General features: G+C 32.1%; 3 protein-coding genes across 4 annotated transcripts; 2 read left to right on the top strand and 1 right to left on the bottom strand.

Moving 5' to 3' along the window:
* The first annotated feature begins 666 nt into the window (after positions 1-666).
* LOC122538632 (BTB/POZ domain-containing protein KCTD3) lies at positions 667-5051 on the top strand. Of its 2 annotated transcripts, XM_043672883.1 has the most exons (11): positions 667-886; positions 1040-1353; positions 1438-1593; positions 1672-1860; positions 1924-2403; positions 2474-2590; positions 3052-3057; positions 3999-4138; positions 4218-4404; positions 4484-4762; positions 4843-5051. In XM_043672883.1, the coding sequence occupies exons 1-11, from the start codon at positions 825-827 to the stop codon at positions 5043-5045; spliced, it is 2133 nt and encodes a 710-aa protein (XP_043528818.1). In that variant the 5' UTR covers positions 667-824; the 3' UTR covers positions 5046-5051. The 2 variants fall into 2 exon arrangements, with proteins under 2 accessions (XP_043528818.1, XP_043528819.1); XM_043672884.1 differs by lacking the exon at positions 3052-3057.
* A 338-nt stretch (positions 5052-5389) lies between these two features.
* On the bottom strand, positions 5390-7985 carry LOC122538633 (CAAX prenyl protease 2). The gene is made up of 6 exons (XM_043672885.1): positions 7831-7985; positions 7301-7406; positions 7082-7220; positions 6745-6981; positions 6606-6668; positions 5390-6529 (listed from the first exon to the last, which is right to left on the bottom strand). Exons 1-6 carry the CDS (start codon positions 7983-7985, stop codon positions 6315-6317), a joined length of 915 nt encoding a protein of 304 aa, XP_043528820.1. The 3' UTR covers positions 5390-6314.
* A 202-nt stretch (positions 7986-8187) lies between these two features.
* Positions 8188-14804, top strand: LOC122538631 (F-box only protein 11). Its single transcript, XM_043672882.1, has 8 exons — positions 8188-8321; positions 9441-9785; positions 9860-10645; positions 10739-11591; positions 11678-11898; positions 11967-12185; positions 12271-12478; positions 12584-14804. Exons 1-8 carry the CDS (start codon positions 8225-8227, stop codon positions 12711-12713), a joined length of 2859 nt encoding a protein of 952 aa, XP_043528817.1. The 5' UTR covers positions 8188-8224; the 3' UTR covers positions 12714-14804.
* The last annotated feature ends 651 nt before the right edge of the window (positions 14805-15455 follow it).

Here is a 15455-nt window from a genome sequence, read left to right as displayed (position 1 = left end):
GGGGAAGGGGGGAACACAACGCGGACAAATAAGAATTTTGCTGTCTAAACAGTATCCTATCAGAATGCTTCTAGGAATGAGTAAATCAAATACTGTATATTTATTCGTTAATATTTTTTCCACTCTTTCGCGCTGTAATTTGATTTGAATAAAATTTGCTTAATCTTAAAATTAATTTTAAGATTAATTTTAAAATTTGAATGAAATGAAATTGATTAAATTGACAAGTATAGAATGTTTTTTTCTAACGCAACGTAATACAGTTACGTTTTTCTAGTGGAAAATTTTGATTACATGTTATATGAATGTTACAAAATTTTCTGTACTTCGTATACAGATGTTTGCTCACAAATCTATTTAAACATTTCAAGATTCAACTATCATGATTATAGTAATATTTGAAACCAATCTAAAAATATATGTATATAATACTACAAGATATTAATACAAATATAGATTTCACATTGATGAAAAAAATATTTAAGCAATCGTTCAATTCAATAAAATTATTCATTATATTAATAAATATTTATAATGTTAAAAAGTTAGTTATCGTTCTATTTTCTATCATTTAATATTTGATAATGAAATTGAATTTCTTATCTTAATTATTTTTATTTATTTAAATTTCGTCTAAAGACTAATTTCATTTTAGTGGCGCTTACGACGCATGTGCACTTTGTACAGCTACATAAGCTGAAATTACTCTCTATTCCTAACCTATTGAAAGTAAACTGTGATTCTCTAGTTGTTTTATAAGTATTAAAATAATACTATATAATGTATTATCAAAATGAAAATGAGCGTTTGAATCACTTATAATAATGGCTGTACCGCCTTCTTTTGGACTTAGTGATATTGTGCATTTGAACGTTGGGGGAACAAGGTACAAACAATAATTTTTAATTGCTTTCAGAAAATATACGATAAACATTTAATTTCTTTTAATTGTTAGTCAATAATTGTCACTGTATAATTTGAAGGCTGATTTTTTTAGATAAGCTATTTTTGTAATTATCTAAAATTGTTTAATATCCAGGTTTTCAACATCAAAGCAGACGCTAACATGGATTCCAGACTCATTTTTTACAGCTTTATTAAGTAACAGAATTGCCAGTCACAGAGATGAGATTGGTGCATTATTTATAGATAGAGATCCAAAACTATTCTCCATTATATTAAATTATCTTCGTACAAAGGATATTGATTTAAAAAATGTAGATCTTCGTACATTGAGACACGAAGCTGAATATTATGGTATTACCCCACTGGTTAAGAGATTAATGCTATGTGAAGATTTAACTCAGTCTTCCTGTGGAGATGTTTTGTTTTATGGTTATTTACCACCACCAAGTAAGATTAATCGATCCTCTGTTAGAAGAAAAAAAAGTATGTAAAATATATTTCATATATCATATTTCGCATTATTAAATATAGGTATACCATTGCAAGAACCTGCTACTGTTGCATCAAATGTAGGTGATGTATCTGTTCATGGTAGAATTCCAACCAATAACGTTAATTCTAGAGTGGATGTACCATCTACTTCTCAAAGTGCAACTCCTGGAACATCTAGTAATCATAGTAACAGTGGTACTAAATAAATACTCATTAATTTAATTCATTTATTAATTGCTGTAAATATTTAATACATATTTGGACATGTTGTAGGACAACAAAATCATAAAGGAGTACTTAGCAGTCATATACGAAATTCTTCATTAGATTATAGAATCCAACAAAAAGGCTTACCACATTCACGTACATCATCTCTAGATTTGAGACATGTTAGAAATAATTCTGCAGACCTAAATAAATTATATAAAAATGATATAAGTTTAGTATTTGGGCCTCAACAAGGTAAACAAATATGATTAGTTTGTTAATTCCAATAAAAGAACTAACAAATGTATTTTTATATAGTTTCATCCTGGGTTGATCCCTTAAGAGTTCAGATCATAAAAGCACATCATAATTGGATCGTAATTGCTTATGCACATTTTATAACATGTTATCGACTTAAAGACTCATCTGGTTGGCAACATGCATTTACTAGTCCTCACATTGAATCAGTAATTGAAAGAGTGGCAATAACATCAAAATTAAGTACTAGCGGAGATGTTAAAATGGTTGCAATTTCTTATGGAAATCAGGTCAGATTATGGAGTATTTCAGCAAATGGGATGAAGACTAATATTGGCACATTTAATTTAAATGTTCGTGTGGAATATTTATTTTTTATTGGAAGTCAATTAGTTGCTCTATCTCCTACTGATAAAATTGGGGTATGGCATGCTATGACACATCATTGGCAAATACAAGATGTAGTACCTATTTTATCATTTGACACAGCTGGTTCATTTCTTCTATTGGGATGCAACAATGGGTCTATTTATTACATTGGTAATATAAATTGTACTTCTAAGATAAAATAAATTTCATAATTATGAATGAATATAAAATTAATTTTCAGACATGGAAAAATTTCCTTTAAGAATGAAGGACAATGACTTACTTGTAACTGAATTATACCGTGATCCAAATTATGATCCTATTACAGCCATATCTGTATATTTAACACCAAAAACATGTAAGTTCGAGTATTCATTTTTCATACCACAATATTATTCTGGTAAATAGTTAAACATAAAAATTCTAGGTAAATAATAATTAATTCATGGTTCATAAAATTGAATATTACAGTATTTGTATTCCAGAAATATCTATTCCAGTGACGTACAAATAAGTGGACTAAAATTTAATTATTAAATCTGCTTGTATTGAGGAATGTAATAACAAACGTCACTTGTATATTTTTTTTACATTTTTTAATTTATGCGATTTTACTATTTATATATATTAATAATTAATTGTAATCATAAATTTCATTATATGTTATAATTTTCTTTTGTTTTAACATATCAATAAGGGTCACATTTGTTCAAATACAAACACTATCTTCTATTGTAAAGTTCAATGCTATATTTCAGTATTAATAAGAGTTTATTATTACATTCTTTGCTTCATGATTTCGTACAACTGGATAAATAGCACAAGGCAAGTATGGGTCAATATGACAATGTTCTACAATATTTTCACATTCAAGTCATAAGTTCAAATTGACATAAATTTCTCTACATTTTATATTACATTGAACATAGCACATTATTTTGAATATTAGTATCCATACCCTTCCTCTCCAGATATAATTTATCAATTTGTATCAAACCAAGGCACAAATCCATATTTGCATATTGCTTCTAACAGCACTTTTAATAAAAAAATTTTAAGCATATATTTACATACACATAAAAAATGGGCTTACTTATATCACTATTAATTAAACAAAAAACAATGTATACTTAAAAAACTAGGGTTAAAAATACATTTAAAACCCCAATTATTTTCGTCTTAGACTGCACACCCCGCTATCCTTATGCATCCAGTTGTACTTATAACACTTTCATCATTTTCTTATTTCATGTTAAGAGTATGGTAACGTATTTATGACGACATCTGAGAGGGGAAGGGAAGAAAATAGACAACATGTGCCTCTGCTTGCATAATTATTCTTCGTTTTAAACAATACCAAATGCATATCAATCACATTATTTTGTTTGTAGCCTATATTGTAAATATATATATATATATACATACATACATACATACATATATCATTTCTTCCAGTATATATGCATAAAGTTTTATTAAAATATAAATAATATACATCTTTTCCTACCTAAAAAATGTTTTAAATGTCTATCAATATTTATTCTTTCTTAAACATTATAACGCATGTAATATGTACGTAGGTTATTTATTAACAATACACATCATAACATGTATTATAAATACATATTTTCTTTCGTTATTACAATTTTTAATACATGTCGGTATCATGTTATTTATATTTAATATTAAGACATGTAGTTACATTAAAAGATTTAAATAATTTAAAAAGAAACGGTATGTTATAATTTTATAATTTTTTTATACAGCTGTCTGTGGTAATTGGATTGAAATTGCATATGGTACGAAATCTGGCAGTGTTCGAGTTATAGTCCAACATCCTGAAACTGTAGGACATGGCCCACAATTGTTTCAAACATTTACTGTACATCAAAGTAGTGTAACAAAAGTATGTTTGTATCACATTTATTTCTGTTAAAATAAATTTACAAATTGCTTACATATGTAATAAATAAATTATATTACAGGTAACATTGTCAGAAAAGTATTTAGTATCCGTATGTTCTGAATACAATCATGTTAGAAGTTGGGCAGTAACGAGATTTCGTGGAATGATTTCTACTCAACCCGGATCAACACCTGAAGCTAGCTTTAAAATTGTATCGTTAGAAGCAATCGAATCTTGCATTAGTTACAATGCTGGAAATGATTTTGGTGTGTTATTATATGAAAAATTATTATGAGTTATTATAAATTAACAAACAAAAGTTAATTGTCATACTTCAAAACATAGGACCATTTGGTGAACAAGATGATGAACAAGTCTTTGTTCAAAAAGTTGTACCTGAGACTGATCAATTATTCGTACGCTTAGCGTCAAATGGAAAAAGAGTTTGTGTAATCAAATCAGTGGATGGTAGCATTATAAGCTCCTTTTACGTACATGAGTGCGAAGGATCTAGCCGTATGGGTTCAAGACCCAGGCGCTTTATATTCACTGGTCATTCTAATGGTACCATTCAGATGTGGGACCTCACAACAGCTTTAGAACCATCTTTCTCCTCCACTCAAAGTAACATGATTACCTTTAACTTCTCTAGTGAATTTAATAACGTCAATTGTAACATTAACATCAAAACGTGTTGATTATAGATGTCTCTGGTGGACCTACACCAGAAGAACTTTGGAAATTATTAGATCAATGTGATTTAAGTAACAGTCATTCCTCGACACCATGTATTAGTCCGTGTCCTTCACTTATATCTACAGGCCCAAGTATAAAAACTAGCAATGTATTATTTCTTAATCAATCACAAAATACTGATGCAACACCTGGGCCTGCGAGTCAGGTATGAAGGTAATACCAAAAAGATGCATTTTGTAGAAATTTCAAAAACTAATTTTTTACACTTAAAAATGATTTATTTATTTCAAGCTATTACTTATTAATAGAAATTGCAGTTACAGTTCCTAATAACAATTTTTTTAACGTTTTTAATTTAAATAAAAATAGAAATAAAAATAGCCTTGTTTGTAAGGAATACAATATGTAAATCTTTATAAGAATTGTAAGGATAAAATATTTGTAAATAAGTATATTAATTGAAATAAGAAACAATATGCATTCTCTTTGCATCACTTGAAATTTTACGTTACATATTGCTTTTTTTTATTTAACAATTCAAATTTTGTTCTGTTCGAAAAACTTATGAACAATAACTTGTGATTAAAATGTATACATCAAAGGAGATAGAAAATATAGATACAAGATCAAATACAGATTTTATATGAAACATACAATGATGTTCTAAAATGATCTTTCTTGGATAAAAGGATATAATCTCAATATTTAAACTTTTATATATTTCCTTATATTTCTTTGCTATATAAATAGTTGTACACATTTATGGCAAATGTTGTAATACTGTTATCTGTTATTTCTGTGATTTAAATAAACAGTAAATGTATGTATTGTTAGTTCTTACATGAATGTAAATATGTTTCTGTATATATAAGTAGAAAATACTTAAGTAAATTCAAAATAAAAAACTTTTTTATACTTGTACGATATATCACAAAACATTTCCAAAAAGATATATTTTTATGGAAACAACATCTTTTTATCAATTCAAAATAACACACTATTTATTGTAACAATGTCATATTTTTTAAACTATACAATATTTTATTAACATCTTTATTTCAAGAACTTTGCCTAAAGTTTTATTGGCATTCATAAGTATAACTATGTAAATTGAATTAAATTTGAGGCACTACGGTGATTTTATATTAGTTCTATATTGCATGATTAACTCGCCTATGGTAACTTGTTTGTATAATAATAATTATACAAAACCTGATCAGAAATTAAAACTAAAACATATTGCGCGAATTAGCTTCTAACTTACAGAAGTACATCTGTGTTTGATAAAATTGTACCTATGACGTAACCTGCTAAACAGTCTCGTTATCTTGTATGAAATATAATTTGTTAAGTAACAAACACTTCTTAAAAAATATCATGCAATATAAATTCTTAAAATGATATCAGTTCAAGTTAGACTAGTTTTTTTTTTATAAAAGATTTACATAACATTAGTGACATTGTTGCAAATAAATCACACTCATATAAAATTTTTATGCCAAAATAAATTATTATAAAATAACCTTGGATTTGTCATTGGTGTCAATAAAAAACACCAAGCTACTAATCCAATTACAAACAAAGAAAACAGTCCAGCCCTTTTTAATGGATCTTTAACTGCAACAACTTCAGAAAAATCAGGACATCCCATGTGATTACAAAAAGAATGTGCCGTAAATGGCGCTGCTAAATGTCCTATAAAAAGTTTATTGCTTTGAAGTGAAAAGACATGTAAAATTAAATTAAAAAATTAACCAAAATTATACTATACCTGTTTTAGCAAAAAGAAAAGCAGCATATGCTCCAAATAATGTTGTGAATACGAATTGAAAACCTATACCAAAAAAGTATCAAAAAGATTTATATACTTATAAACTTGGAATGAATTAAAGTTAAAAAAAAATACTTACAAGATATAAAAAGGGCATGCTTAAGATTCATGCCTGCTCTTACTCTATCTACTACAAGATGAAAATGAGCAACACCAAAAAATAAAGGACATATAAATATGGCAGTAGTTGGTGTAAAACATTGCAAAAGCAATGGTAACATACATGCTCTAAATGTCCATTCTTCAGCTAAAGGAGCAACTACTAAATTTCTCCACCATATTATCGTTCGTACACTTCCAAGCCAATACATAGGCTCTAAAAAGATTAAATTATATGCTTATAAAATAATCTCTCATTGAATTGCTTGATTTAAATATTCAGACATTTATACATATAATCAATTTAAAATACTAACCGGTATATAATCTCCAAAGTCCATTAAAACCTTGTACACATATTGGCCCTAGAAATAATATCATTGTTAGTAACAATGGTATCACAATTGCTTGAAGTAAACCAGGCCATCGTAGACCCAATAACTCCCAAATTGTTGCCTGAAAGTAATTATCGCAATATGGAATTCACTGTGTAATTAATTACCATTAATCAAGTAACATTGTAATTAATTAATTACCTTTTGAAATACTTTCTCATTTATTCCAAAATACAATAAAGCAGGAGATATAAGAGACATAATGAAAACGCTAAAAAACCTTTTTTTTATTACAGTAGGATGTTCCCTGCAACAAGAAAAAATTTTACTGATATTTAATTGATCTCGCACTTTTTCTTAAAGTATTGTTATTTTTTTTTTTTTTTTTTTTGCTAAGCTCGAGTAAAAATATAATAACGATTGGTAAACGATTTAAATAATTATCAACACGGACGATTCGAAATGACGCGCCAATTGCAGGAGAAATCGAAGGAAAAAGTTGGCCAACAGAGGCGCTGTGAATTCGATTCTCGTCGAGAAAAGCGGCTGCGTGAATGGGAGAATCAAAGCGTAGACATATTCATGTTCCCAGCCGACGTGAATACAGTTACACTTTGTTCGTGGTTTCCTGTGGTTCACTGTTAAAGGACCGATAGAGAGAGCATAGCACGGTTCGACAAAATGGACATTTAAAGATTGACGTTTATCCGGCTGTTAATAGTCATACGTACCTACTGTACGGTGAATTCCATACATAGAGGCTCGCGACGTACATCACCGACAGAACGAAACATGATAGGATTGCGGTTATGCAGGATAAATCAGTATTTCGGCCCGTGGTATCCATAACTCTATACTGATGTTGGTTGCTTGTGTCACGATCCATTGCAGAAGAGGGAATCGGTAAGGGGTAGAAGGCAAGAGAGAAGGATCGCTTTGGTAGGAGGGAGGTCGGCGGGGGAGAGAGGGGAAGAGCAGAAATTCATCCGATTGGCGGTCTGGCACCAGTCGGCAGCTCTACCGTCAAAGAGAAGATGGCCGCTGGGCTCGGTGGAAGTGTCGCCATTGTTTAGTGTTTAGTTGTTTTACCGTTTCTCGCATAATTTTACGGGAAGCACGATAAAAATGCCAAGTGCGTCGTTCACATCGTCGCGCAACTACGTGCGAAGATCCCGAAGGAAAGGTGCAAACAGAATTCCTCTGCCTTCGAGAACCACCTCGGGTAAGGAGAACCCCTGCATCCGGAGGCTCGGTTCATTGCTCACCTGTCTCGGCAAGACACATCTCTGACTTCACCTACTTCGATACACATTGGCCAACTGTCCGAACGATACCGCGTGCTATCAGTTCAAAATTCAGTGCTTCCTATCGAATTGTATCCCCAGTTTTGACGATCGAGGATCTCCGTCAAACCCACTGCCCACACGTCTTCGAACACGATTTCCTCAGACGGGATGGTCGAGAAACGCAGAGCCCGATATGCCTCGGTGACGTTTCCGAAAATCAACATACGTTCGCCCGTTTTATCACTACCCTTTCCTTTTTTTTCCCCCCTCCCCTAACATCGATCATGATATCGCATACTTCGCTTTCGTCAATTTTTACTCTGGAATGTCGGCTCAAAGTCTATTCCTCTCACCCCACCCCCCTTTTTTTTGTAATTCTCATTTATTAGACGTTCAGCTGTACGAAACCCGCTGGCCGATGCTCTCGCGATTTCGATAATCTCTCTTTGACATCAAACTGTGGAGTCAAGCATCTCTCAATCTGATATTGCACTAACCATAGATTTTCTATTAAATTAGTATAATGCTCCACTTTCCCAAACCGCGTTGTGTACTCTTCGTACATCATTGGAAATGTTGCAGTTGCCTTTTAAACGTGATAATGACACTTCTGTCCTAGAGTAAGGTTGAATAATTAATCGTGTATATATAATGGAAATATGCCCCAATATTTATAACGTTCTTTTGCAAACTGTGTTCTTCATTTTTGTCATTTTGTAATAATAACAATTAATAACGGCGTTATAATAGAAATTTATAATGGACAAATAAATAGGTACAAAGAGTATGTGTGTATGTCAAGACATATTTACGTTAATTTTGATCAAAATAAATATACTTCTATGAAACAGGATATTTAATGAATTACAATTATCGGTACAAGACAGTGGATATTCTTTTTTTAAATTAATTATGAATTTAATAAATTTTTATATACGTAATAAATTATTACGTATATAATGTAATTATATTTAATTAAGACATTAAATATAATATATATAATATTATAATTAAATACAACAATATTACTAGCTAATGAAATTGTTGCGTTTCAGCCGAGCCATGCGATTTGCCATGTTCAGCATCAAATCAGATACCTCCTGGTGGAGGAGTTGGTGGAGGAGGAGGAGGAGGAGGTGGTGGTGGAGCTGGGGGTGGAAGTGGTGGAAGAGGATCATCACCCAGCGTTTCTGGAGTTGCAGCACCTTCACCTTCCCCGTCGCATTCTCACTCATCTCCATATGACTTAAGGCGTAAAAGTCCACCTCATCCGGACCCTGCTCCTGGTACTAGCTCTGCATTACCTCCTTCAGGTGGCAGTAGTATAGGAGCTACTCTTGGTTCTTCCGCTTTGCCTGCAAGAAAACGACCTAGACGAACTTGTTCATTATCCACAGATGGTAGTAACAATTAAATGTTATTTTGTATTACTTTGACGAGAACAAATCTTTCAATATCCTTTCTCGTTTTGCAGGTACAAACACAAATACAGCGGCACATTACCTTCAGTATGAGTTACCAGATGAAGTGCTGCTTACTATATTTAATTATCTAATGGAACAGGATTTATGTAGAGTTTCCCAAGTTTGCAAACGTTTTCAGACTATCGCGAACGATACGGAGCTGTGGAAATCTCTGTATCAGCAAGTCTATGAGTATGACCTACCATTATTTAATCCTGCACCTTGTAAATTTGAATTTGTATCCCCGGATGAGTCAGATTATCCGAATCCATGGAAAGAAAGCTTTAGACAATTATACAGAGGAGTGCATGTCAGGCCAGGATTTCAGGATTTGAAGTTTAAAGGTCGAAATTTGCCATACTTTAATACAGTTCAGGGAGCATTAGATTATGTAGACGAATATAGAAGCAATAGCAGCCCTTCATCAAATAGCACGACTACAAGTGGTCAAGGAAACTGTTGTGGGAACAATTCCCAGACAGCGGAAGAAGCACCTCAACATTTAGTTTTCTTACATGCTGGAATATACAGAGGCGAATTTCTTGTAATTGACAGCGACGTTGCATTAATCGGAGCAGCACCTGGAAACGTGGCAGAATCTGTTATATTAGAACGAGAAAGTGAATCTACAGTTATGTTTGTAGAAGGAGCGAAACGAGCTTATGCTGGTCATCTCACGTTAAAATTTACCCCGGACGTTACTAGCACAGTGCCGCATCACAAACATTATTGTTTAGAAGTTGGCGAAAACTGCAGTCCCACGGTTGATCACTGTATCATCAGAAGTTCGAGTGTTGGTAAGTAATATTGTCCCCGTTATGAAATAACTTGTTCATTGATTTTTAGATTTGTGGATTTTTAAATTTATTGTTGATTTTCGATCGTTTCAGTTGGCGCAGCTGTTTGCGTATCGGGCGTAGGAGCAAATCCTGTGGTGAAAAATTGTGACATATCAGATTGTGAAAACGTTGGGCTCTATGTCACCGATTATGCACAAGGAACTTACGAAGACAATGAGATTTCCAGAAACGCGTTAGCAGGAATTTGGGTGAAGAACTATGCAAATCCAATCATGCGAAGAAATCATATTCATCATGGTCGAGATGTTGGGATTTTTACGTTTGATAATGGCCTCGGATATTTCGAGGCCAACGATATTCATAATAATCGAATAGCGGGCTTCGAGGTAAAAGCTGGTGCTAATCCAACTGTTGTCCATTGTGAAATACATCATGGCCAAACAGGCGGAATTTATGTCCATGAAAATGGTTTGGGACAATTCATCGATAACAAAATTCACTCGAATAATTTCGCCGGTGTTTGGATTACCTCCAATTCAAATCCCACTATTCGTAGAAATGAAATTTATAATGGACATCAAGGAGGGGTATATATATTTGGAGAGGGGAGAGGCTTAATTGAACACAATAATATTTATGGTAACGCCTTAGCTGGTATACAGATCAGAACAAATTCGGATCCTATTGTTAGACATAATAAAATACATCATGGTCAACATGGTGGTATATACGTGCACGAAAAGGGACAAGGTTTAATTGAAGAGAACGAAGTATATGCAAATACACTAGCAGGTGTTTGGATAACAACAGGATCAACGCCGGTATTAAGAAGAAATCGTATTCATAGTGGAAAACAAGTTGGAGTTTATTTTTACGATAATGGACATGGGAAACTAGAAGACAATGATATTTTCAATCATTTGTATTCAGGAGTACAAATAAGGTAATCATTTTTTTTTTTTTTTTTTGGTCATTTTCCTTTCTTTTCTTTTTTTCAATTTTGCGAATTAATTATCTTTGCAATACCAGGACTGGAAGTAATCCAGTAATACGAGGGAATAAAATATGGGGTGGACAAAACGGTGGCGTTCTTGTGTATAATAGCGGATTAGGCTTACTCGAACAAAATGAAATTTTTGACAATGCAATGGCAGGAGTTTGGATTAAAACCGATAGTAATCCTACGTTAAAAAGAAACAAAATATTCGACGGGCGAGATGGTGGAATTTGTATATTTAACGGCGGCAAAGGTAAAAAGTTTTATTTTTTATTTGTAATTTTAGTAAAGTTCCGTAAATGAAACAGTCTTGTGATGCAGGTATTCTCGAGGAGAATGATATATTTCGTAACGCTCAAGCAGGTGTGCTTATTTCTACACAGTCACATCCTGTCTTGAGGAGAAACCGAATTTTTGATGGATTAGCAGCTGGCGTTGAAATAACAAACAATGCCACAGCTACGTTGGAATTTAATCAAATTTTCAACAACAGATTCGGTGGTCTATGTTTAGCAAGTGGAGTACAACCAACAACTAGAGGTTAATATATTTCTCTTCGCATTTACAATGTTAGATACACACGAGAAGAACTGATAGTTCACTGTCACTTTTTTTTTTTTTTCAGGCAATAAAATATTTAATAATCAAGACGCGGTTGAAAAAGCAGTCGGGAACGGTCAATGTTTGTACAAAATTTCGTCATACACATCGTTCCCTATGCACGATTTCTATCGTTGCCAAACATGCAATACAACAGATCGCAATGCAATTTGCGTGAACTGCATAAAAACCTGTCATGCTGGACACGATGTAGAATTTATTAGACACGATCGGTAAATATCATTGTTAATATTGATATTAACCAAAAGAAATTTATAATATACTATACTAAATATGTTATTGCAAAGCGGCAAATGATAATTGATGTATATTTTCAGATTCTTTTGTGACTGCGGTGCTGGAACATTGAGTAATCAGTGTCAACTTCAAGGTGAACCTACTCAAGATACAGACACATTATATGATAGTGCAGCACCAATGGAGTCACATACACTTATGGTCAACTAGGAATTAACGTAAACTAAATAAAAGAATCAGTCGACACTGAATCTGTAAGTCCAACATATTGCAAAGAAGTAATTTGTTGCAGAGTTCTTTATTATGACACGTGTTCCTTTGTGTCCCTCGTTGTGATTGTTATTTTGTAAAGCTACCGTTATTGTTAACATGTATTACAATTAATAATTTCATCGTCGTTGTCGTTAGTCAATTCATTTTCATCAACATCGCGGTGAATAAAATTATCACGTCATTATTTCATTATTTTGTAAGATTAACCGTGCGAATCACTCGAGACTAAAAGCTGAAATATTTTCGATACGATTAATTATATAAAAAAAAAAAAAAAAAAATGATTTAGACGAAAAGTTGAATAGTTTCGAAATGAGTATTAAACATAAAGAAAAAAACAAGCTGAATCTTTAAATGCCTTTCATGCTAAAAAATGATAATTATATGAGTTAATGATCCTCTCGAAATCGTTAAATCATTTTTTGCCCGAAAAATGTCTTAATATGATTAATCATTTTAAAAATATTTCAGCCTCTAGTCTTGGGCGATTTACCCGTTACTCGTGTAAAATAAAAATAAATTCTAGAACAGTGCTATCATCATCGTTTTCATCTTCATCGTCGTTGTTATTATCATTATCATTGTCATCGTCATCGTCATCGTCATCGTCATCGTCATCGTCATTATTATCGAGGGATAGTATATTTTTTATTAGAAAAAAAAAAAGAACTCGTACTCTCTGTTCCAATGTATATCTTACTATAAACAGATATATGTCAGTAAATATATTCGTGCTTGAACAGAGATAAAGGAACAATTTTCATTTGATATAACACAAGTTTCATTGAAAGCGACGACAATTTCGATCAGATCGTTTTCTCTATTGCTTTTTTCATTAATCCTTCTTGAAAGCGATTTTAAAAGATCAAGATTCTGTTTCTTACTGATCAATGTAATAAAGAACTCCGCAACGATAAGAGGGAAAAAGAAATGTCGATGATCAAGAAATATAAGTGACAATGGATTTCTTACGTAAGCAAATTATTAATTAGATAACACCCAATTAATTTAAACGTGTAATAAAGTACTGCGGTTGAACGTTAATTGACCGGAGACCTGCCACAAACTTTTCATGTGACTCTTCTCATCATAAATCACCATAATTCTTGACTTCGCGTGCAAAGCAAGACACAAGTGCAGTGAACCTGTGAAAAGTTAAGTTTTAAAAAAAAGAAAAAGGAAAAGGGAAAAAAAAGAACGCGTATAAGGACACGTGACAGTCGTGACGGTATCTCAAGAAGAAAACTGTTTAAAAACAATGAAGAAATTCGTGGGATGCAACATAGGCATTGACAAGGAGAAACAGTTCTCTAAGCTTCACGGTAAAACACAGTGCCGCGTATGTAAATTGTGTATAATCGTATCGTTAATAAACGCGAACGGGCAGTAACATTAAACAAAATGACATTAAACGAATGTTACTCAAGAAGAGAAATCTATTAACATCATGTAAAATTGTGAGGAGGACACGTTACAAAGATTTATACTCAGAAATGAATACACTAACTTAATACACTAGTGCATTGAAACAGAGAGAAACATGAGGAAGTGAATTATTGTGTATTCATACCAATGGAATTGTAGGTAATCAAGATAGCTCGAAGATTAAAAATTGAAAGAATAAATTGGCAACACTCGCGATAATACAAAAAAAGAGAGAGAGAGAGAGAGAGAAAGAAGGAAAAAATAAACGACGAAACCATGTGTTGCTTTGATAAATCTGTTGTACAAATTTCCGAAGCGGATGGGGTTAAGGAAAAAAACGAAGATCGACGAATGACATACTGAAACGGATGTCTAAAAAATGTGATATGTAAAATTCACAACTGGAATAATCAAAATGGAAACTGAAACATCTATACAATTCTAAGAATCATTTTTTGCAATGTAAGTGTACCTCATAATACACATATATAGTTCTACAATTCGTAGAATAGTGAATATTCCGTATTGTGAATAAGTGCTGGCTCTAAATTGCCCGATGGGGGGGAAGTGCATAATAAAACGTAATAAAGAGTATAAAATATTGAAAAAAAAAAAGAACAAAGGCAAATTTAAAACAAATTTACGTGAAGTAACTTTTTGGTGTGTACCAGTGAGAGGAAAGGAAGGAAACGAGGAGTTTCAAAGAAAGTCAAAAAAAAAAAAAAACAACAACACACGATATACTGTCAAACGAACAGTTCAAAAAGGAAATAATCTCCAATTTTTAAAAGTAATCAGATTTTTTTAATATTATGTTAGCGATAAACTCTAATTATATTATTCTAATTATAATGAACAAAAGCGCCTATTAGCGATAATTTTAGACGCAACATCCATTTACGCAAACGATGAATTACAAGCTAAGTAAATCACGCACTCGAAAATCATCGCGAATAAGAAAGGACATTTTGTTTGCAACAAAATTTTATGAGTGAGTCACATATAGTATGTACTTTTGTATATCATTCGGTAGAAAAAATGGGTAATGGTGACATGAGAATTGCCTTTGAACTTACTAACCTAAGGTCTGTAGTATTATACACCACCAGTGTCATATTATACATAGTATAACTACATATAACACGTTATGTGCACTGAAAATATTAAGGACGTATGTCAAAGGCATTTTTCATATGTGCACATTAGATTGTAAACTATGCGGTTTTTTCTTTTTTTTTTTTTTTTTTTTTTTTT

This window comes from Frieseomelitta varia, unplaced genomic scaffold (genome assembly GCF_011392965.1).
Source record: "Frieseomelitta varia isolate USP_RPSP 00005682 unplaced genomic scaffold, Fvar_1.2 scaffold_168, whole genome shotgun sequence".
In the NCBI taxonomy this organism is placed as follows: domain Eukaryota; kingdom Metazoa; phylum Arthropoda; class Insecta; order Hymenoptera; family Apidae; genus Frieseomelitta; species Frieseomelitta varia.
The sequence above is the reverse complement of the archived record's forward strand: the minus strand, read 5'-3'. Positions and strand labels throughout refer to the sequence as shown.